The sequence below is a fragment of the Rhopalosiphum padi genome, chromosome 2 (assembly GCF_020882245.1).
Source record: "Rhopalosiphum padi isolate XX-2018 chromosome 2, ASM2088224v1, whole genome shotgun sequence".
Classification (NCBI taxonomy): Eukaryota; Metazoa; Arthropoda; class Insecta; order Hemiptera; family Aphididae; genus Rhopalosiphum; species Rhopalosiphum padi.
Window position 1 is genome coordinate 12,806,580 of NC_083598.1, and position 26,690 is coordinate 12,833,269.

Sequence of the window (26,690 nt, forward strand, 5' to 3'; positions counted from 1 at the left end):
TTATTATTGATCTCTTAGTAACTATTACAAAAATTAGTTATAAGAACAAATAATGATAATTGGCTGAAATCCTGAGTAACTTGTTTAGAATAAAGAAAATACGTCATAATATAAGGCTGAATAAATCACTTATTTACCGCCTACTGTTTGTACTGTTATACTCGTATAAAAAATATTCATTAAGTGTAAAATAAAAAACTTATAATAAACTGCGAAGTCTATATTAATACCAATGAAACTACAAACTGTTTTGACGTAAAATAAAAAAAAGCCTAGTTCCTTCTACATGTTAATATGGAAGGTTTAGTAAAAATCTCACGTAAACACTACCACCTACTTGAACGATCCCATTAGAAAGAAGAAAGAACTCTACTTACTATTGTGAATATAAAAATATTACCTCGTTAATTTATTTCCTGTAAAAGTAAACCTTTATTATAGTATACAAGTTAACTTAAATAAGTAGGTATTATTTAACTGTGAATATAAAGATTTTTAATCGTCTAATGAGTTGCTTTTAAAAAAAATAAAAGTATGAAAATTAACAAAAATTAAAATAAACGCAAATGTTGGTGGTCTGATTTTCTTGAAAACTATATCAAATACCGAAATCTCCTTCCGTTATAAGATTAATATTAGTATACATTTTCACTGCTCAAAACTATAAAGGTTATCATGTTTTATAATAAATGTTATATTTCGTTGATATATTAATATAAAACAATAATAAAAAAAAAACACCTGCTTACACCTGCTTTTACAATAAGAAATAATCGGAAAATGTATTACACGAATGTTGAGATTTCGATACATTATTCATACAGTGGCGCGAGTTCGCCATTGTTAACTCATAAATAAATAAAAAAAAATCGTTATCATATTAAATGTGATGTATATAATATGACCTCCCTGATCACACTTAATTAGTTTCCGTTGAACTCTTGGACCTGCTGATATCAAACACGACATAACCCCGAACAGCAGGTACATAATATAATATGCAATTTATTTACCAATCACCCGAAAACTCTGCCTTGAAAACATATATCTTTAGTGAATTGCATGGCATGTATTGGCATATTATAATATACGTAGTGTAAACATATTAAAGTGCACTACTATCGGAGAAATAACAAAATTACCTCAACGACCGTAATAATTTTCATATTTTACATCACCTTAGGACATAATATTTTAAACTAAAAATCACCGCAGAACGATAATAAATTATTATAATAACTCATCGCAAGCACTTCTTAAATTAACATTAGTATTATATCGCAGTATTGCAATAATACACAATTGTACTTAACCTCCAACAAATCATATCGGCCACCTTCAATAGAAATAGTGCTACTTACTGTAGTGATTACCGATATACTTTTGAGGCTATATCTTAACTGTTTGCAATTATTATGTCACGAATAATAATAATTGAACGTCTTATAATAAATTCAAATAAATCATATTAGTGTCCGATTATAATTTAGAATACAAAGGTCAAGGTTTACCATTCACTACTAAAATTCTGGATTACGATAAAATAAAAATAAACTAATCCTGAAACATTGTCCAAATCATGCGTCGTTTCGTAAAGGTATAGTATTTGTATTACTTTTATTTATTTTTACAATAATTGTATACAATACAAGCCTTATGTATAATTTACGTAATGCTTCCATTTGCAGTCAAAAATATGAAAGCAGTCGACTATACTTTCATAAACTTAAAATATTACAAATGTCTAAATAAATATGAATTTGCTACAAATATTCTGTTGGCATACTATGAAGAATACTAAATTATCAATTTGTAGTTGATCCAGTTTACATTGATGTGGACGCGTGGGACAGAAGTTTTAATTTATCTTTCATTACTTAGTTGTAATGTCACATATCTTTTTTTAAATACCATTTATAGAAAATTCAGGTTTAATAAAAGGTCATACTCAATAAAATAATGATACAATTACATAAATAATATATATTTTTTAAGTCCGTAGGGCACTAAAACAAGTAAGTTTACACTCACACCTCTTATTTAATATTCTCTTGTCTGGCCATCTAATATTGGCACAGTAATCCATTTTTTTCTCTTAAATAATTCAAATGATTTTTCTGTTAAATAGATATTCACTTTCAATTATATAATTAAAACAACTCATTTTTTATTGTACACGTTTAAAATACATTATAATCTCATAGATTGGATAACTCTAGAAAAACTTCTAAAAAAAATAATAAACGTAATCGTTTTTTTATGATGCGATAATAATAGCTTGAATAAATATTTAATATAATATCATAACCATTTCTTCTTGGACGCTCTTTAAATAATGCCCAAATTAAAAAAAAAACACTCAATTTATTAAATTACATGTTATATTCAAATTGCTGATTGGTTAGGTATATTACCTACTTATAATATAACATCGTAAAACTAGTTGAGGCATAGTTACTAAAATTATTATTTTATGTACACTACATATATAATTATAGTATTATAATATATATTATTATATTATTAAAGACTATGAATACAGACGTATTTAAATTGCAATCAACATAATAAAAACAAATTATCCATTTTGTATTTGTTGGAAAATGTAGGCAGTGAATAATATGTATATATTTATATTATATAAATATTATAACATTATATACAATAAATATATTCAATAACACAATGTACTCATCTAATAGGGAAAGCTCAGCGCACCCATATGCCACCCATCGGGTGTAAGTGGTGTAATACCGCCTACTTTAAAATTGTACAGTCAATAAAAATGGTCCATTAATGATCACTAACAACACTTGTATCTTATAACGATTATATATGAATATATTATTATATATTTTTTAATAGAATAGTGGCCACACCATTATTGATATTTTTTTTTAATAAACTCTCTATCACTTTTTTTCAAATCGAAAAACTAATTTTTCAATAAGAATTTATTAATAATTTCCAACAATTTATCTATCACCTTTTCGATGGAGATGAAGAGTTAAAAATGTTAAGATACATATTACATTTATTTAATAAATATTTACATTTTATGGTTCTAATTTAGTTCGATTATGATACATTTTAAGTGGGTGAAGGAGAAGGAGATAAAATAAAACATAGAAAAATAAAATAAGATACATTTTCACTCATAATTTATTATTTAAATCAAATTTCGTAAGTAAAATAAATCTCACGTACTTATAACTCTTTAATCTTCTATAGATACAGATTTTAATTAAAAATAGGATGCAATGTATTCAAAAAAAACTTTAAATATACGATACACACTGAATTTAAATTTAGAAAATACGACTATACGAGTATTGTTACATGCTATTGAAATTCGTATGATTAAAAACTGTTTATTTTTTTAAAAATAAATGTAAGAACACTTTTAGTTTAACTTATTATGAAAATATAGCTAAAATATAAATAATATTTCATGGTTATTTAAATAATAACAAAAATATTATTTAAACAAACCATCATAGTTAATTTATGTATTAAAATCTAAACATTTAATTTAACATGGCATTTCATAATTTTAATCTAACTATATAGCATATTTTTAAGAATGATTAATTAAATCATGATTAATAGTAAACGCATTCAACTATTTGATTTTAATAATATTAACTTTTCTGTTCAAAATCGCTCTTTGAACTTTATAAATAACTAAACTCTTAATGAATAATTACATCTTTAACTTAGGTGAATGAAGCTAGCCATTTTCGTAATTTTTCAATTATTTATCACACTATTCAGAAACAACTAATACATATTTTAACCCGTCCGTGGTATTTCTATATTCGTAACGCCGTTATGTCATGATGACCGTGGCGCTGGTTCTGTTACCATTTTAGTCATCATTGATCAATTTAAATTTTTAACATGGCCATAATCAATATTGTATACCTTTTATTGTCATTGTATACGAGTGTAATAAAAAAGTTGTCGGCTTAATGAAAAAAATTAATGGGTAATAGTGGACAAAATTAATTTAACCCTCTCATTTATTACATTTTCTACATACACAATACACATTAATACAAGCATACTACATACACCAAAAAAATATCAAATAAAAAATTAGTATTCTGTGGTTTAGGTATTTACCTATAATATTATAGTATAATATCGAGTAACAAAAAAAAAATCTATTCAAGTCGTGACAAAGTGGAATTAATAACTATTACTGATGTGTTCACATGCACAAAATTACTGACTACCAGAATAATAATTACGCTGTTAATTGCACGTCCTATTTTCTTATTAAACGTATTAAATTACTCACTTAGCCTACAGAATAAAACTGAAGTGCTAATCATAGACTAGCAATATTAGAGTCGTTGTATGAAATTTCAAAATGTTTGTCAAAATATTTATTATTATTAAGCTACCCATTAATTATCTGTCATTACATTAAAATACTTAATAAAACCGATTGAAGACTAGTTCTACGTGATTACGAATACACTGTGTGGTTTTTTTTTAAATTCTTACTATAATTAAACAAAGGTTTAAAAAAAAAATGAGTTTGAAAAATTAATATATTTAAAGTTACGTAGGCATCGGTTTATATATTTAAAACTGCCAAAAAATATTCAGATATTAAATTGCTAGTATTATCATTTGCATACTACACAATATAAAGTGATATGCTTGCAAAATAAAAGATTATTGTGACATTCAGCGAATTATTTTATTAAAAATCATGATACGATGTTCTAAACATAATAGCATGATTCATGACAAGCAAAACTTTACACAAATACGAATATTTTTTGAAATATTATTAGTATTGCTGCACACGAAACGTACATTGGTAATTGGTGCACATTATGGTACAATACAAAATACACCACAAACGGCAGTCGTAGTTATTACGGGCACTCGTAACCACCGGACAACGTATAATTTAAATCATTTGGAAATAAATGTTCCACGGGTACTGCAAGTCGGCGGCACTGCAAACGCGAGGCAAACCTTTTTTTTTCTCCTCGATACCAAATTAACTCGAATAGACGACGACGTGTCCTTGAAGATTTTTCCCTTTACGCTGCCGCGGCCAGACACCTGCAATTGCGGCACGGAGCAAAAAAAAATTGTGTACAGATATAATAATCTACCGATAACCCGGTATACACTGCAGTTGTAATCGTACATATCGCAACCGGTTCGCATAGGCATATACGATAATAATAATAATAGTAATATCAAAATAGATATACCACAGTGCTATACCGTAGTACCTATAACCTATAACCATATCGAAAGTATGTACTCAGTAGGTACGCGGTCTTACCGGACGGGGAATACGCGATACGTGCAATATGATGGAAGGGATTGTGGACGATAACCAGAGCCATATAAATACGGCGATCGCTCGGGACCGAGTCATCAGTTACCGATCTCGTCGTCGACAAGACTCGCAAATTTCGAAAAACCGTAAAACTCAAATACACGTATACAAACTAAAATGGCAGCTAAGGTAAACCAAAACGACAAATCGCGGTTTTGGTTGTTCGAGGAAACCTACAAACTCGCGCAAACGAAATGTTGTCTCGTCATAATGATATAGCGATAATAATTTATGATATTATGATATTAAAATTTACCTACCACTATAACTTGAGAATATTTATGAATTTCCAGTCCGGTTTTCGCTCACTCGACGGTCGTATAGCTGTTCGCACAGCGTCGACTCGAGATACCGCGCGTTATTCGTCATAAAACTACCTATTCATAATAATTACGTTAATATTAAATTAAGTACTGTTATCGCTTGGACGAGACAATATTTTTGTTGCTAATATTTGTTTTTCTCTACAGCATAATATCATCATCATAATCTATATGATACCACCGCCATATTTTAAAACCGATTTCGTTTTTACAGTTGATCATCTTCGCCGCTTGCGTGGCCTCTGCCCTCGCCCAATACCCAGCCCCGGCTTACAAGCCAGCTTACCCGGCCGCCGCCTACCCAGCACCAGCATACGCCGCACCAGCTTACTCCGCACCAAAGGCTTACGCTCCGGAACCCGCCTACGCACCAGCCCCGTACAACTTCGAGTACAGCGTAAACGACCCGTCCACATACGACGTCAAGAGCCAATCCGAATACGCCGACGGTAACGGTTACGTCAAGGGATCTTACAGCCTTTTGGAAGCCGACGGTTCCACCCGCGTCGTCGAATACACCGCTGACGACTACAACGGTTTCAACGCCGAAGTCAAGAAAATCGACGGTGGATACAAGGCCCCGTACAGCGCCCCGGCCCCGGCCTACAAAGCCGCCCCGGCCTACAAGCCCGCTTACTCGGCACCGGCCTACAAGCCCGCTTACCCAGCACCGGCCTACAAGCCCGCCCCGTACAAGGCGTACTAATAACCGCCATTCCTTCTCGTGATCTATCGCAGCCACTCTTCCAGACACCGTATCTCGTCACCGCCGGTGAAACCGTCTCAATATGATCGTTACCAACTACACCCGTCCGAGTCACGTACACATTATCGTGTGTGTGTGTGTGTGTGTACCTACAACTCGTGTATAAATATTATGTGTTTTGTAAATAATTCTTACTAGACGACATCATCATCATCATAGTATTATTATTATTATTATTTGTATTATTATTATTTCCTATATTATATCTATCCGTCGTGATACTATAATATGATAAACCGTGTCTTGTTTTTTTTTCGAACATGATATTATACCTGTCCGGTACTACCTGCATACCTGGTATACACTCCTGGCTAACGATGATAATAAATACTGTTGGTGTTACGTCGCGACAACGATGTAATAACACACGATAAATTGACCAGTGATGATTTGCCAAAGGCGTAGTCGTACGATTGAGCACGGAGACAATATCGATATACGCATAAGAATAGCTGGTACCTATCTTGGTTCATTTGGCGTGCGCTGATCTTACGCGTAATAGGACGTGAACGGGTCCTACACGACATTATCGTAGTAGTATTATTATAACGATGTCTGTGAGATTTAAATAGATACAATTTTTCTACATGAATGGACGTCGGTATTTATGGAATGAGATTATGCATTGTTACAAACGTATAAAGATAAAAATTGAAAAAACAAAATTTATAGAAATACAGATATTATTAATTTTAATAGACACCTAGTAGTATTTAAGTATAATAAGCCGCTACTGACTGCTACACAGTATATAAAATATCCGTTTTGTTGACAGAGCATGATGTAATAGTATATTAAATCGATAGTTTATTTATCGATTTATTCTTTGAGCAATAAAAACAACTTAAATAAATCAATACAAAATACTATTTGACTTCATTTTTATGCAAATCCAAGATTAAATAATGATCGTTACATGTATCTTATATGCAAATATTTATGCACACTAAAACATAAAAAGTAGATACATCAATTTTAATTCTATTTTTCCAAAATCATACAATCGACTAAAATTTATTCACGACTTAATATTATAAGCTATAATATATAATAAGGTTATGATGTTTTTATGTTGTTGTAAACATTATAATGAAACTATAAGTCAAAAAAATATTTCACGTTTGTTTGAATTGAAGTCAGATAGTCTATTTATCATCAAACGTTGTTGATTATGAACATACTTATTCACATTTTAAAATATATATATTATTTATAATTTATGATATATTATATATCTTCGAAAAAATAATAAATCATAATTTGCCAATCAACGCAATCACCTATCAATAGATTTCTTAAATACAGTAGTGTGAAGAAACGATTTTGTTTTCTATTTTTATACCCAAGATAGATTAAAATCTACTTAGTATTTTTTATAGGCGTTGACAGAAGGTTTGTATATTATAAAGCTAACGGTTAATAGGCATCATTTATCTTGGAGGTTACTCGTAATTTGTCTATTGTATATAGACATATAGCACAGACGAGTCAGCATTATTTGAAGTATAAGCATTTCAAACTTTGAAAAACATTTTTGAAAATACCAACGTCCTATCGCGTAATGTTGTTAAACCGTCACTTCGTGTATAGGTTTAACGCGCTATCAAGATACGCAAAACTTAATATACAATTATCTATGTAGGTACATTGCGCACAACACTCTAAATATAAAAGGTAAATATTGTGGTATTGCCATAATATAAGATCTACAATTATTGTCTGTACGTAGGTATATCCTACAGTTAAACATTTCTAAAAACAATACTTCACTGCTATAGAGATAACATTTGTCGTTCTCGAGAGGCATTCTCAGACGAAATTCCTGCACGGCGTAATAAAAAAATTATATTATTTTGTTTGTTGTGTAACTGCAGATATGATAACAACACGCATAGATAGGTCAGGCCCCGCAGTTCGCAGTGCACTTTCGTCAGTTCGCCTCTACAAAATAATTGTACCTTTAAGGACGCTGCTCCCTGTGAAAACAACGCGTACCTACGTTGTGGTTAACAATCGAAATGCAGCTCGCTCGCTGCAACAATAATTTATGTATTTATTATTATTTTATGTAGCTATGGTATATGTTGTCTATTAATTTATGCGCGTGTATGTTTTTTCGTCGTGAATTACAATATAATGATAATATGTAATAATATGCGCGTGCGCTGTTATAATATTACTATAATAATATTAACTATGCATTATAATGACGCCCATCGCGCGAATCTAGTCGTAAATCATTCCGATAAATCGATTCGAAGATCTATATGCGGCAACGGCCGTGTTTGCCCACAGGACGTTTGTCCTTTTGACTGCAGTCTATGAACCGTGTAATGTTTATTATAATACATATACCGTGTGTACAGGTACTAATAACGTGCGCCGGTCGAATAATGAAAAGGAATGTGCGGTATACAACGAGAGAGAAAAGAAAGAGTGAATAATATTAATAATAATAATAAATAAAAATGAAAATGAAAGAATATAACTGTATTAATAGGTAACTGTATTAGCGCGTATAATATACATAATATAGTGTACACCTCATATAAATGAATAATATAATATATAACATATATAACATAATACCGTACCTACGTTTGTATATTGGGTCAATGTCAGTGGGACCACGCGCGCTCGACGTCCACCAAACGCCCGCTAATACCGGTTTATGTCTTTTTAATGAACATTCGCATTATGTAATATTATTTAAAAATGATAGTAAGTTTTCGTCCGCTTAATAACCATTTATAACGCATACATTTTGTGCATGTGTGAGCGTGTACCTATATGCATATATCGATTGATTGACGGTAAACATTTGACATGCTGTGATATTATTATATTTAATAATATATGATGTATTATATGTGTATTATTATATTCGATCGCGCTAACGATCTCGGTTTAGTTTTAAATAAATGTACGTTTGTTCACAAATCACATAAATCAAAATTGTGATTTCATTCTGACACGAGTCGTGTTCGGTGATGCAATATTTACAGATTTTTTTAGAATTTTTTTTTATTTAATCATATCATAATACCTATGTAGGCACCGCCGAATGAACGGTATGCGCTAATTATTTTTCATCTCTCTAGAATTATATAAAGCGTGGATGATAGTAACACTATATTTCGATATGTTAACTTATTTGTTATTTTTCGAATTTGTTTACAGTTTATTTCTATTCATAATCACTAATTTTTTCAATTTTAAGTTTTTACATAGAACATAATTATTATTGTTATCGATTAACAAATCGACAAATTGATACTTTTCCCTAAGTTTTTAAATTTACTTATATTACAGGTTGAGAAATGTAAACAAAATATACTCTTACACACTATAGGGAATTACATTACTAACTCCACTTCCAAATACTAAATGCTAATAAATAAAATCAACGAATCTATCAAATTAATACAACGGTAAACATAAATAAAAGTTATAAGCTATACAATTTACTGTATTAAAATTTATCCCGGAGACCTATAAGTAAAGTTTTCAAAAATAAATTGATACGATGAAAAATATATAAAAACATAGCAATACATAGTTGTTAGTTATTAAATCAATAATTTACTGAAATACAACTCACCTTAAAATATTATAAATTAATAATTCAAACGAAAGAATCAAGAATGTATTTAATATTAAATATTTTTTTCTTAATTCTTTTTTTTTAATGTATGAGATTAAAATTTAAAAAAATAAATACCCATTGTAACTAATTATTATTATTTATTACAAACGGGTATTAAAATATATATTGCATAAATATTAAATATTAGCTCTTGAATAGAAAAACTGCGTGAATTTAGAACTGATTATTCTTTTTATAACAAAATATGTAATACATTTCCGTTTTATTCCTAAAATCATTCTTACAAGGAATCGTTACAATATTCTCAATATAATTTCCAACCGAATTTCACTGTGATACTGGCAGAACAATATTACATACTATTTGCGCTAATGTTGTTGAGACAATGCCTTTCCAGTTATTGGATTTAATATATTCCAAAAATGACCTACTTCTTAAGTTTTCTATAGATACAATCAAACATAATATTATGATCCTTATAATAATATTGGCTATTATTAATTCATTCGAAACGAATGTTTTCCATCCAATAGGTAACAGGTCAGAAGGTCCTTATACCTACCTCTTTATTGCACTGCGGCCAGTGATGGATGTATCGATGATATTATAATGATTCGGTTTTCGACCAACCTATATCCCGGTTAATGGACGTCGAAAATCACGATTCATATTCAAGGATCCATTGTAATTAAACACAAAACAATATGTTGTAATAATACGTGTAAAACATAATTTTTAATAGAGTTTTCAACAAATAAATATTACTTGTTATGACTATGATTAGCTTTTGAATACATTGGTATTACTGACAAGATTTACCATATTAATAGGTATCTGGTATATATTCTATAATATTTCATAAACAAATAGAAACCATGCTATTAATATTATTAATATATTTATTTATTTAGAAACTATTTGATAAGTTAAATTATTGAGGAAATACCAATACTATTTTAAACTAATCCAAAGATAAGAAATGTATTATCAACACACGTATTTAGTTTATCCATAATTAATCAATAATATAGTCAATAATAATATCTAACAGTATCCATAAAACTTAATAAATTATACCTCATGTACGCTATAAGGTAAGACAAATTGGTTAATACATGAAGTTTTAATATAAATGCGAACATTGTTAAATTAATGCTGCAGGTTTAATAGTATACTTTATATCAACAAGTTAATAATATTATGGTGGTGCATTATTGATTTTTCAATAAGATAAATATTTTTTTTAATTATATTATAGTGCGTGTGTTCCTAAACACTTTTTCGCGCTGAAGGAGTCCTTTAAAAGTTTCATTAGTATATAGGACACCCAATGGATTGGAAATTAGATACTGATGGAACTTTACAAAAGTCCTAAAGAAAATTGCGGAAAACTAACGACGTAACGGTAACGTTCAAAATTCTAAAAAGGCACTTGATATATAAATATATAAATATATATATATTTATAAAAGACGAAATAAGTGTCTTAAAAAATATATCATCAATACTGGAGTGAACAAAAAACAATTGAAAATATATTTTAATTAATTTTACTATTACTTTTGATAATGTTTATATTTATATTGGTACAAGATAGTAATTTTAATTGTAAGTTGTTATCACCATGTATTTTTACTAGATAAACTCAATAACAATTAAAAATCTCAAAAAGTAAATTATTATTATGTGAACATAATTTATTGTTACTTTTAAATGTTTATTAATAACACTGTTCATTAAAACTCACACCGAGATCAGTGAAGCGAAATTATAATGCATTAGTGCCCCATGCTTTATTTTTGTAAGTATTTTTAGCATTTAAGATATACATTTTATGATATCGAATGTTTATAAATTAATTGATATTTAAACCTGCTAAGACTTTTGAACAAAAATATTATATTATATTATTGTAGAAGATAATGTATTTTTAATCATAATATTCCGTATTATATCAAAACACTCCGTTTCATAAACATATTTTAAGTTATATAATGTATAATGATTATGTTTCGAAGTAAAGCGTGTAGTGTCTAAACGAAAACAAAATAAAGGAATGCTCAAATGTTTAATATAGCGTTATTACAAAGCTCGTTATAATAATTACTTAATGCAAGTGCAACTCGGTTCGAATTTCTACTTTTCGAAGGTTAATCAAAAATATACCTCTATCTGTGATCAAAGCAAAACTATCAAAGGCCTTAGTCAGCCTATTTAACACTAACCGTGTATAAATTAGAAGCATTCCCATGTTATTTAGTTTATTCAAATGAACATTTGTTTTTAACATTTCATTTAAACATAATATTACATGCACCATTTCGATTGACGTGTAACGAGTAATCCTTCAGTAAAATTGGTATTGTTTTGTTACGTATTAAACTACATTTTCAAATGATCAATCATTTTGTCGTACAGAACCACTAAAAGATGTTGAACACCTAACTCGAAGAAGTTGTCGATTTATCAATCTTTCAAATATAAATGTAAACTATTTTTCTTCTTCTATCTTCTTGTCGCTTTTAATTCTATAGTCCAACTTTTAGTCTAAGTGTAATGATTAATGATATTGGATATGTTTTTATTCATTGATTATACAACCAGAATTTTTGTCCAATATATACATAATGCTTAATTTTTAATATATTTTTAATATTATTACCAGATTTCCTGGCAAGTTTTATAAATGTAAAAACAATTCTTTTTCCTAAACGATTTCTAAAAAGTTACAAAAACATTTAATCGAAGTCGTTTACTTCTTACGCGTCATGCTAGCTTTTATTCAGTAATGCTTAAAGCTAAAACCAAAAAACACAAGTGTTGGGTAGAACAAAAACTAAAAACTTCGGATTGATTATCATTAAAACTATTAAAGTAATAAAAATTGTATAATCCATTATTAATATAGAGTTATAGTATACTAATTTTTACTTTTTTAGATAACATCAATTTATTTAAAATGTCGATTATTAAATATTAGATGTATTGTTATTTATTTCAATAATAGTATAATCACTTTAGTGAAATAATAATAAATAAAGAGCATTTCTTAAAATAACAATGTTCAGTTATTTATTTATCCTAGAACATATAATTATATGATACTAAATAAATATTGTTGAAATCGTGGCCATTCTATAATATCCAGCAGGCATTTGGAATGCACTTAAAACTTAAGTCTAAAAACGTATTTATAAGAAGTCTTATTGTGAGTCGATGCCTAGTGCCTGGTAATGTCCAACCTAGGAACGGTGTACAACTCGATTGGTGCGGGTGACTGTCTTTTAATTGACATTGAAATTTAGCTCGTTCGTTTATGCCGACATAATATCTATTAAACATCACAATATTGTGAAGTAGCAATTTAGAGACATTTAGTTTCCACACAATACAATTTTACATAAAATGTATCAAGTTAAATGACAAAAAAATTAAAACAATTTTTTGGTGAATATGATGAATGATTTATTTACACATTAATGTACACAATCATTAAAGTAAAAACAAATGAGTCAATGACAATAATACAAACAACTGGTTTGCGGACTCCAAAACAGTGGAACCGTGTAACAGCTGATCAGGGACAGTCGGAAGAAGGTGGAACGACGATACAACATTGTATCGTACAATTATACAGTTACAAATGATGTGAATAATAATTAATTATTATATCATCGTTTGAGGACGAATTAATAAGCTGGCTTGTATGGGGCTGGCTTGTAGGCCGGTGCTGGGTAAGCTGGTGCTGGGTAGGCAGCGGGTGCTGGGTAGGCGGGCTTGTAGGCTGGTGCGCTGTATGGGGCCTTGTATCCTCCGTCGATTTTCTTGACTTCGGCGTTGAAACCGTTGTAGTCGTCAGCGGTGTATTCGACGACGCGGGTGGAACCGTCGGCTTCCAAAAGGCTGTAAGATCCCTTTACGTAACCGTTACCGTCGGCGTATTCAGATTGGCTCTTGACATCGTAGGTGTGTGGGTCGTTTACGCTGTATTCGAAGTTGTATGGGGCTGGTGCGTATGCGGGCTCTGGGGCGTAAGCCTTTGGTGCGGAGTAAGCTGGTGCTGAGTAAGCGGGCTTGTAGGCTGGGGCGGGGTATTGGGCGAGAGCAGAAGCCACACAAGCGGCGAAGATGATCAACTGTAAAGCAAAATTTCAAAATTAAAAACCAAAAATAATTTTCTTAAAATTAAATTTAAAAAAAAAAATGCTTCATCTTAGAATGCACACATATTATAACACTGTAACTTACCTTAGCGGCCATTTTATTGTTTGTTTTGTGTTTGTTGAGTCGAAATGCTCGATAACTGTGTACAGAAATGAACTGATGAATATGGAGACCTGAGACACCGTATTTATGCTAAAACATTGTTACGGCATCCCTTCCAGACAAATTTTGCGCACGAGTCCCGCTCGGCTTACATTGGTCATTTCGCCGTGCACGAGAACCGGTTGAGGTGGAGACGCCCGTTAAGTCATATTTTTCTTTTATTCTTTGTGACCTGAGCACAAACTATACAGTCCCACGCCTTCATCATCGACACAAGCGTATCAATATATCGTGGATCCAAACATTACTTATATGCGCCACACCCCGAACACAATACAAATTTGACGAGATGACTCTGAATTTAAAAGTATATATTTGACTTGTATTTGCATAATATTGGCTTTCAATTTGTGTACACACACTATTTAACTAAATGTATCAATATTTCTATTACGTATTATTTTTCCATAGGTCACTCATCGATATAACCAAGAGGTGAGTAAGAGAAATAAAATAAAAGTATAATATGCTTTTTTGAAACCCAAGGGGCACAATGTTATACAAACGAAAACTTTTTCGTAATAAGATTCGTTGTATTAATACTTACATAATATAATGTAGTTTTACAAACATTTTTAAGCCAGATATAATCAATTATAAGTATACTATATTATACTCATTAAGCTTCAATATTATATCCAATGAAATAATTTTAAATCATTCAATGCCCATTTTTTTTTTTTTAATTTAGTTGGTACTATTTTAGTTTTTGAACTCATTTTTACGGGATTTTAATTCCTTAAAAGTAATGAATACTTTTACGTTTAATCTACTATAATTTTTTAATCAAAATAATCTTTAATAAGATGTATTTTGTGAAATGATAATCTACATATTAATTTTAACCTTTAAGTTTCTATTTTTAACTTAAAGTTGTATAAGTAATACTTTATTATTTCTAGACACGTATCCCTCATTAGCTATATATATATATATATATAGATTACCGACAAATATAGTCCCTAAATTATTACTACCATTCACTTACGCATTAATACAACCTTTGTACTAATTTTAGTTTTGCGACTTAAGTATAAATAATTTTATTAATTTATTATAAATGCATCGTATACCGAATGATGATAACACACATTAATTCTTAGTATACTTTTCAGTTTTTGCATTATAATAATTACATGAATACAATGTATTCTTAATAAATATAATGGTTAGGTTCTTATTTTGGTTTCACATGTTCAAATGTTTTTTTTTTATTGTATTAACTATAAAGTATTTTTTTTTGTAATAATAAAATACAAAACACAAAGTTAATTAAATCCATATTTCCTCAAATGAAAACACGAATATATTAGGTAAGTATTGTTTCAATAAACAAAAATTATTGATAACTTCAATTTATTTGAGATTAAACCTCTTGGCAACAAATACAAGCAAAAAATGATATGATGAATGAAGTTAATAATACTTTTTTTTTCTCATAATAATAAAGTATCGTACAATACGTTTAAACAATATTATTTCAATCCTCAGTCCTGTGAAAACCACTTGTGGCCAGAAAATAATAATAAACAATTACGATAAATAAATAATATAATTTTTAAACATTTCGATAAAGTTTTATCGAATTTATTCGCATGTGGTCAGAAAATATAAATTCGACTAACTTCTACCAATTGAAAATGAAATCCAAACCAAATTTGAAATTCGAATTCCAACTAGTTTTTATTTACAGGTAATCCATATTAATGAACAGCTATATTGTACCATAACAAATCAACAATAGCAATAGATTTTTTATGTGTTTCATGTGTACATACACCTACATAATATTATATATTATTATAACATGGAATTAAAATGTTATAGCAATAATCTAAATTTAGTAAAAAATATACTACCCGTGTCCTATATATGTACATGACCTAATATTATGATAATGATTATTATCATTAAAATACATACAAAACCTATAATTATAAAAGTAATAATACGTACAAATCGTTGAACAATCACATTAAAATAGAGAGAAAAAACAGGCATTTTTCAATTTCGTGAAAAGCACACAAAATTTGTGTACATTAAATACATTTATATTGTATGTGTGGTCACAGTTGCCGTATGACCAGCTATCATATTAAATTTTAATGTAATTATCATTACATTTTAAAAATTATTTAGAAAAAGATTAATTTATTTTAATCAATTAAATAGATATTTTTGAAATTAAATTTTACTTAGGTAAAATAATTAACTACAAACATTTATAAATCACAAATACTTCATCGGAAACACTACTTATTCAAGATGTTGTGCAAGAAATAAAGACACCACGATTCCACAGGTTCCATAAAAACTTTTTTCTATCCTTAAAATTAATATACTAAGAGTAGTAGTGTGTCTAAGAGTTTAATGCTATTATAATATAGCATATTGCTCCCGTTTTCTTAACTATCAATATAATTCTCATGAAATTTATTATATAAATCAATCTATCATGTTGTGGTCTTTATACCGATTTCCTATGATGCATTAATATTTAATAGTATCAATATTTTGAGTTTTGAGAAAAATATTACATATATTTTCGAAACTAATTTATTCCTAATGGTATTTCGCTAAAAACAAAAATTGAAAACATTTTTTTTTTATTAATTGTTCATTTATTTAATTGCATTTATATTTACAACCGATTTCAAATTAATTTAAACGCCTCACGATAGTTTTCTTTTTCTTTTACCTTCTATAAAAGAATAAAGACCCACCAACTATCAACATACACCCCAACATGATTTGAAAGTACTGCAATTTATACACGGTTGGAAAAAAAGTATTATTATAATAAAAAATGTATTAAAATTGTTGCTCATTATATTATTATCGCTCGTATACAATAGGAAAGTGCACATATTATATTTTTTACGTTAATTTTACAATGGATTTGTTTCATAATTATTTTATTAATAATTGACAACTTTTAACTAAAATTGTTTTAACATATGTATAGTCCAATACTTATCAATATTTATAGTTTTTTTTTTTTGTTATCAAACACTAATATCACCACGGTTGCAACATTTAAACTCCAACCCACTTTTGACTGTCAAAATATATTATATAAAGAAAAGATATTATGCTTGCCTTGGGCTTTAAATAAATAATATTATATCGATATTAGTATTTGTATTATGTTTATCGCCTTTAGATAAAATCTTTTTAATGTATATTGAGCACTTTCGAACTATATTGGCAACATGATAATTATAATTACCTATATAATACGTAATATATCGCTATACAACATTCATTTTTTAATTTTATTGAAAAATTAATAATGACTTATACACACCCAGCCCAATATTATTATGATTCATTAAAAATAAATACATAAATAAAAAATTCATTAGCGATTTTTACAATAATATGTTTTGTTGGTTTTGATATTTATAATTTACTCATCATATTGTATTTTCGGATAATTATGTAAATTATATTACTTATATTATACATATAGAAACACATGTACGAAAAATTTAACAATTATAATATGTAAATTTAATATATATATCCAATAAAATTATTAGATTTATAAATATTATTGTTTAGTTCTATAATAGATAACAGTTTTAATGAAAAATGTCACCCTAAGGTTTGTTATCTTAGTTTATCAAACCACATAGTTAACAAAGCAGAAAATTATTCACGGAGACCGACTACTCAATATTATATACATTTTTATTAAGTAGTTTAGGATTAAAACATCTATTACACAAGTAAAATAAAGCAACATTTGAAGGCACGTCATAATATTAAATGTCAAAATATGATTTTAATCCTAATGTTAAGAGTTGAAGTAACTTATCATTCTAATAAAAATTATATTTTAAGAATAGAATAATACCAAACAATGTAGTTTCTAAGTAAAATTATGTATATATGATAAGTAAGTTTTTTTTCATTGTTACTTTTTAGTTATGATAAGATATTACGCCTATAAATTAACTTTATATGTTACGAATGGTCATTACATAAATGTGTTTTTACCATGTTACACCGTATACATTATAGCATTATATCAAAGATAACAAACTTTATTACGTACATTGTTATAATGTTATCCTTTCAACATTCAATTTAGAACGTGGCCAGGTAGGTAATAATAAATCCTAATAAAAAATATTATGTTCACATGCTTACGCGCATTAAAGATGCAACCATGTTAAATGGATTTATTTGCTTCGAGTGATTAATAATTCTATTTTACGTTATTATCTATCACAATATCAATGTATCGCACATCATAAATAATTGTTTAGTCCGACAAAATCTGGTAAACATAATATATCGAATAGAATTAATGGTCTGTATATTAAGCAATGCAGAAAACGTACCTATTCAACGATAAAATATCATACCAGCTATTACCATATTACTAACACATTTTAAAACCATGCCTATTATATAGTTTTACCGTTTACACAATGATTCATCAATCACTACGATAATTTAAAAATAATTATAAATCGAATTAGTTATTTTAAACATTAAAATGAAACTATCTAATCATTTGTAAATAAAATATACGTTTTGCGTTTAGCAATCGTAATAGACCATATTATAGACTCATTGAGTCGGTTTAAAATCAACTTTCAAAAAATTACTTCATAATATTTAAAGATTAGTGGAAATATGTTTCTTGTAAAAAGTACATCAAGTTCGACTAAAAAAGTAGAATATCTTTTTTTTGTGATTTGGATTTTGAAATTGAATACAAGATTAAAAAATAATAACTTAATATGGTACTCGTGATAAGTTTAGGTATATATTGTGGTATTAATTTTTAATTTTTTTAAATGTAATTAATAAATATATATATATATATAATATGATAGTACTATCAATATATTATAAAAATTACCCGCAATTTGAAAACTATTGTCTTCCAGATCGCAATACAAAATAACGTGGTATCCCTAAAATTGTATTATTGATTTAAAATAATTATAAGACACAATACTGTCATATTTTTTTATTTGTCATATTAGTTTGTAATAATTTACTGTATCGTGTAGTACATTTTATCCGTGCAACATATTCAGTTGACGAAAGGTTATAAAATATCACGAACGAGTTTTATTATGAAAATTTCTTTTTAGGCGTTAATATAATATTTAACTAAGAGCTTTTTTCAGTTACACCAGCCAGTAAAACCAAAGGGCATTAATCATTTTAGCCACCAGATATCATGGCACGTACCACCATAAACTGTTTCTTCTCTTGTTGATTTCTAGACCATCTATTTTTTTTAATCCATACTATAGAAGTATAAAACTTATTTCTTAGCGGGTACATAGTATTTTTTTTTATATTTTCATCCGGGTGAAACTAACCAAAAAGTACGGACCGTTACACCTGTCAAGGTAAGAAAAATATGGTTTTTGTTTTTATTGAGCATAGACTCATTGTTTCATCCATTACTCTTCAAAATTTTTTTCTTAGAGATTTCCAAGTCCCGAACCATATTTGTTTTTCTTAGTTTTATTTTTTATTCGCTCGTTTATTTATTCTACAAATATAGCTTTACTTGCATAATAATCCACTGTAAACCCATAAATCATAGACATTGGCTATACCAACTAATAACTGGTTCGTTTTCCACTAGTCCACACCAGACACCTACCTACTATATATTACTATATACTCAGTGGTGGCGAGTGTTGACGACAGCAGTTGGAGAAATTCGAACTGGACCTTTATTGATAACGAGCTATTGCTTTTTTTAATATGGGTACCCGACATTAATTTATAGCGATCGCTCTATTCGTTTACAACGTAACACGATACCAACTAAATGTAAAATATAAATAAAATAAAATCGAATTATTTTAAATAGGCACAACGCAAATAATTGCATGAGTACTCATCGTTACTGTGAAATATAAATTCTTATAGTACATTTTTAAAATAACGTCTTTGATAAATTATCCTGTATTCGAATGTAAATATTATAATTTATTAACTTTTGTTTTAGTTAAGATTAATTTAATATAATATTTTATAATTTAAAAATGATACAATATTATATCTGTGACAAAGGCCTTGAACTTTTTGGCCAAAATTGTACACAACATAGTGTGCCAAATTGTTAGCACTATAATTGTATAGCTTATTCAAACACCTAACCAATTTTTGATTAAATATTTAATTAATAGTTTAAATCCAATTCAATAAATTTGCTATTTGTTAATAAAACCAGTTTCGCTATAAAATATAAAACTTCTAGCAATCCTTCCCTTGATATTATTGAACGAATTATAAATTATTTTATTCTAAAAATAATATCGATTAAGTTGATATATATATTTATGTATATTAATTGATACTTATTTTATCATAAACTAAATTAAATTATTCATTCATTGAAACTACTGTTATTTAATAAACTGCTATATTATAATAAGAGAAAAATATTTACTAATAATATTTTTTTAGGACAAGTCATTGATCGACGGACAAGAATTAACCATAGAAGCTACTATTAAATGTTTTCATTAATCAATATTTATAAGTTACATAATAACATAATATTTTTAAAGATAATACGTGTGAATACACTTAAGAATTATTTATATAAAAATAATAAAAACTTACTTATTTTTTTAAATCATAAAAAAAAACAATTAAATATGAGTATTTTCAATTATTAATTTAAAATCTTATTTTGAATTTGTGTAATGTTTATTAATATTGTATTCTTTCAACCAATGCTTTTATAAAATGTGTATTTAAATTTGATAATAAAAATTAACTAAGACATTCATTAAAATGGCATTTATCTACCATTTACAATTTAATACGAGTTAATTTAGGCATAATTTAAAGATAGAAACTTTAGTGAAATAAAGTATTATTTCAAAATCACTATAAAATAAAATAGGTATATTATATTTAAATCTATGCGTGTGTTTATTAAAATAAAATGAATATGTTGAATCTATATTGAATATAAATTTATCATTTATACTATGATTTGCTATAATTTAAATTCACATTAAATATAACGAAGTTAAAATATATTTCGTATTTAAACGTAAATCTACTTTTGTTTATTTCAAGTTTAGTTTATTAAATTATACTGTTCGAAATCGAGTAAATTTTATTTTTCTTGTTTTGAGCATTTCTCTTTGTTTATAATTGCCTGTATATCCGTTATGGATAATAAACCACTATTGTTGAGCAGTAAACCGAGATAATTAATATTCAGTCTGGAAATTATGCTTTAATTTACATAATTTAATTACAATTTTAATTATTTTATATAACAAAATATTGTAAGTACAAACATTTTATTAAAATCACTGCAATTTATTTAAGTAGATTTCTGTTGTTCAACTTAAAATTCTATTTACTGTTCGATGTACCTATACGATGACATTAATGTTAAATGTTAATTTTTTTTCAGTGAAACAGACCTCGTCAGGGTTCATTAAAAGATGTGATTGAACTAACTTTAACAATACGTCTTGAGCATAATTTACAGAAGATATAAAGGTACATCGTTAAATCAACGGCTCTGACGAAAATGTTTATAGTATTCTTAGTTCTAAATCATTATTTCAAAACATGATTTATATTTAAGTGTTGTTTTTCTCTAAAAATAAGATAATTATTTTTCAAGAATCATTCGTTAAAAATGGATCAGATGATAAAGTTTGACTCTTTCGTTAAAACTTGTAGGTCTCCGATAAATATTAAAATTGTAAATGTAATAATTTTAGTTCAATAATAAAGAAATACTGCTAAAATTATCCATTTTTTACTCAATTATTCATTATAAGTAATATTTGTTTTAATACGTGATTTTACGAGCAATAAGCATATTAAGATCATTTATTCGGTTTTTGTCAATATCAAAAATAAAAAAAAACTATAAAATTGCAATTTAAAAATCCAATTTTTTTAACGCATGGAAGGTTATGAAGTTAAATTCATACAAACTTTTTGTCTGAATGATGAATACTTTTTACATTACAATATAAAATATGGAGTTAAGTATATAGTATTTTACGGTCAAAATCTGAGAGTTATAATAATTATTCAAAGTAAGACTCTTTAAATTATTATATTTCATACCAACTGTGTCTAGAGTAGTCATTCATCTTAGTAGTCTCCCTAAAATCCCGACTGAGATAATGCTTGTCAAATAATTGTCCTGAACTGAATAGTCATTTTGAAGTAATTAGAAAACTGTTGGTGATTTCGAAAGGATTGAATATAATTCCCGCTATTTTTATAACGTTGTTCAATTTAAATGACCTTGCTGGTATAAGTCTACTTAAAATAATATATGTATGTATATAAATAGTATTGTAATATTTATTTAAACATTTATATTATAAATAAGTTAAATACTTACGATTATAGTCATTATGGGTCCATTTTCAAGCGATTACCTATATTTTTATTTTACCCTTTTTGGAATCAAACATGATTTTTTTTCTAGTTTTGTACCAATTTATAATTTATATTTTTTTTTCAGAAAGATTTACCAATAAGTGTATCAAAGAGTAAAAATTAATATTTTTAAGAATATCTTGTATTAGATATTCAAATGTATGTTTTATATAATTTATAAACTTTAATGCTATTTATTTTGCCAATAGTATGAAAATGGGTAAAGCGTCGTCGTCGACGTGGAAATCAAAATGCGATTTAATGGTACACTTTTCGTTGTTTACGAACCGTCAATATTTTATAACTATATATAGTAGGTACTTAATAAATACGCGTTAGAATATGATTTGTGTAACGATTTTTGGTCGACAGGAACATCACAATATTAACCATTGTCGCAACCATATAGTCGAAATTTAGATGGTTTTAATATTATGCAACTGTTAGAGAGCCGTTTTTACAGGTAGTAAAAATTTGATATGCAAACTGGTCCGTGAATTTTAAATAATATTGGTATGCGTATAGTAAACAGGGTCCAAACAGTTTTGAGTTTTATGAATAATTTAATATATTACAAGAAGACACCACGATGAGGGGACAATTCCCATTACAACACATAAATGATTTGTTTTTTTTTTCATTTCATAAAAATATAGCTTACAAAAAATCTTAGTGAAGTAGGTACAGGTAAACAGTTAGTTTTTTATTTCAAATTAAAAATTGTGTAGTATGTCATGTTTGTTGTGCATATATGATAATTCCACTAGGTATTTATTAATTTATACTTCGCTATTTTTGTTTTTTTAATCCCTGTTTTTCCGCGAATTTTAATTTTCTACACGACTAGATAATTTTTTTCAGCAGATAAATCAGATGTTCGTAAATACGTTATTTTATCGGTAAAAATGTATAAGGAATTTATAGCCGACCTTTTTGTCGCCAGCTAAATATATTATTATCGGGACCTAGTTACGATTTTCCAATTCAAATTTTACTAACATAACGTTACTAACCTAATACAATCGTATATGCAGATCATGTCGCAACACTTATGTTTGATTCCATCAAAAGGGGATGCGTTTTCCACTCGTGTGGTTTTTCCCAAAACAACTGTCTTTGTATAGAACTGAATTGCTTATGTGAATGGTTCAACTTTTTCGCCAAACAACAGCCGTAAAGGTAAGTATCGATACGGATAGATCATGATCTCTCTGTCGTAACCAAATCAATCGTCTACTTAGCACCAAGTGGTGCATCATGACTATTATGGCGGTGTAAAAGCTACAGCTACAGCAACTCACATCCGTCGTCGAGGACAGGGCTCGGAAGAACGCCTTTGTTGTAATAACAATTTAATAACATAATGTTCGATTCACACGTAATTATCGTATGATAATGTTTAAAGACACAAAAGCATAAAATAAAATAAACCTATACAGTACACATATTATGATTTATTCGAAGAAAAATTTATACTTCCGCAACCCCGCAACATTCGAACATTATTTTGCCTTAATGAATTTAATTTAATTTTTAAATTTAATAAAACAAAGTATGCCATTGCCTAAAATTACTCTCGGTTCGTCACAATTCATTATTAACAAATAAACGTTTACGCGTGCAGCTTGTTCTTAAATATTTAAGATACGCTATGTGCGCATATGAGACCTTTAATATGATACCTAGTATACCTTATCTCTATCATATTATATTCTTCAATTCACTGTTGCCATAATAAATGTCGAAAATTTTGTAACAAATGGAATGAAAACGCTGACCAGCTCCTATGTACGCATTACTTTGGCGAAACATATAAGTACATGCTTATAATATTGTTGATAGGTCAAGGAGACACGCTGATATACGATCAACCGAGATTTTTTTTAACATTTCTACACGTTATTTGAATGTGTATTGTATTACGTTTTCATAATACCGAGATTTTATAACGCGAAGTAAAATAATAAAACTGGTTCACACCTATCGTTTACGTACCTATATAATCGTCGAAACAATTGTCAGGTCATTGTCATAATATGTAACATATTATAGTATCTTATTATATTATTATGTCTAATGATTTATAGTCGCCGTTACTACTGCAGGGACGAACGCCTTATATTTGTGCTGAAAAGAAAGGAAAATATATTGTTTTCATTGAATTATTTTTAAACGTGTTTTTAATCATTCCACTCGTAATATCGTTTAATAATTTATTTTTATTTCCGACTAATTAGAATCCTATTTAAATATTGTTTTTATTTTTTTTTTTTAATCCTGGTATTTTTGTGATCGGTTGACGTTGATGACAATCGAATAGCGGCTGCAGTTTACAACGTAATTACTAATTGAATAATATATGAACATTAACTTGTAATAACATTTAATTAAATAAGCCCTAATTAATGTTGTGAGCAATAATGCATTGTATATTATATAATTAGTGAAAGCAAGAATCCGATTTTTTTTAAAAATATTTTTCAAATTAAATAAGATCTCAAAAATACTTAATTTCACAGATCAACATTTTAAATAAAAATGGTATAGGTATTTAATATATACGATAGAGTTTATACAAAAACACGAATCATTGGCACTAAAATCGTAAATATTTATAATTCGTATTTGATATTGTAATTTGTTATTAGTTCCTCACTAGCAATAGATACATTTTAATTTTAACAATTACAACAAAACAAACTTAAATTTTATTTTAGTAACCTTTCATATTTTTAAAAATGAACTGAAACAGTTTTGTAAATTATTTAATATCCCTTTGTTATTATTTTATCTAAATGTAGAATGCTGTTTACTTGAGATGATAATTTTATTAAATTGCAACTATTTGTACCACAGTCAGTTTCAAATTAATTAAAATGAGCTAAACACTTAATACTTTGTAGGAATAAATTCGCAATGATCACCTAAAATTAGTAATGACATTGTTCAAGGGCTTATCACATACAAAACTTCGATTATGATCAAAGTACACCTGTAGGGGAAGGGGCTAATTTGTTTGATAAATTCTTACACTAAAATGTATATATATATAGTGATGATAAATGCATTTTAGCTTAAATACTATTAATTAACCTTGTGTTTTATTAGATAATTTATTTACAGTGTAATGATGACTAAATGTGACCAACATTATTCTGACAATATATCTTATGATATGTTTAAATTATGATTTAAATTGCTCTAGTAATTCCTTCAAGGTTAACATTTGAAAAAAAAGGCATTGAACTTCATTCTTAACACTTATAACACTTCGTAGTACTAAAATTATTAATAATTTCCTTTTTTAGCACAATAACTACGCAAAAAATTATAGCTTTAAGATACTCTTTTGCCATTAATAAAATATGTAAATATTGTTTAAATACAAAATATGTATCTACCTACTGTAAAAATTAATATATAGTAATTATTTAAATCCAAACCAATTTCTTGTTAACTCTATATAGACATAAATAAAAATAATGTAAAAAATATATTAGTTATATTTAATTACAATCGATTAACATTTTACGTTTCGGTGAGGTTTAAACCGATTGCCTTTTTATAAATAGTAAATTATCGTTTATCTTGTAATTGAAAGTCTGGAATTTCATTTGTAAAAACGTATTACACTTTAATTACTGCCAGTGTTATAAATAGGTACTTAATATTATTAATTTTTAACGTATTTTACCTTTGGTAACAGCGTTTTTTTATATATTAATGAATTAAACTGTATATTTTAGTATAGAGTATAGACTATGCTCCAAAAATCCCATTATACCCTATGTTGTAATTTTCGAAATGAATGAATAATATGTAATGCTTTTTTTTTGTTATACATGGGTACATTTCCAAGTATGATATATAATTTTTAAAAAATAA

General features: G+C 27.7%; 3 protein-coding genes across 5 annotated transcripts in view; 1 reads left to right on the forward strand and 2 right to left on the reverse strand.

Annotated features, from left to right (window-relative positions):
* Positions 1–26,690, reverse strand: part of LOC132921140 (Kv channel-interacting protein 1-like) — a 411,785-nt gene that overhangs the window by 370,580 nt on the left and 14,515 nt on the right. The window lies entirely within an intron of this gene.
* Positions 5,341–6,696, forward strand: LOC132921148 (cuticle protein 7-like). Its single transcript, XM_060984007.1, has 2 exons — positions 5,341–5,500; positions 5,909–6,696. The coding sequence occupies exons 1-2, from the start codon at positions 5,489–5,491 to the stop codon at positions 6,398–6,400; spliced, it is 504 nt and encodes a 167-aa protein (XP_060839990.1). The 5' UTR covers positions 5,341–5,488; the 3' UTR covers positions 6,401–6,696.
* LOC132921965 (cuticle protein 7-like) lies at positions 13,508–14,476 on the reverse strand. Its single transcript, XM_060985236.1, has 2 exons — positions 14,316–14,476; positions 13,508–14,203 (listed from the first exon to the last, which is right to left on the reverse strand). The coding sequence occupies exons 1-2, from the start codon at positions 14,325–14,327 to the stop codon at positions 13,757–13,759; spliced, it is 459 nt and encodes a 152-aa protein (XP_060841219.1). The 5' UTR covers positions 14,328–14,476; the 3' UTR covers positions 13,508–13,756.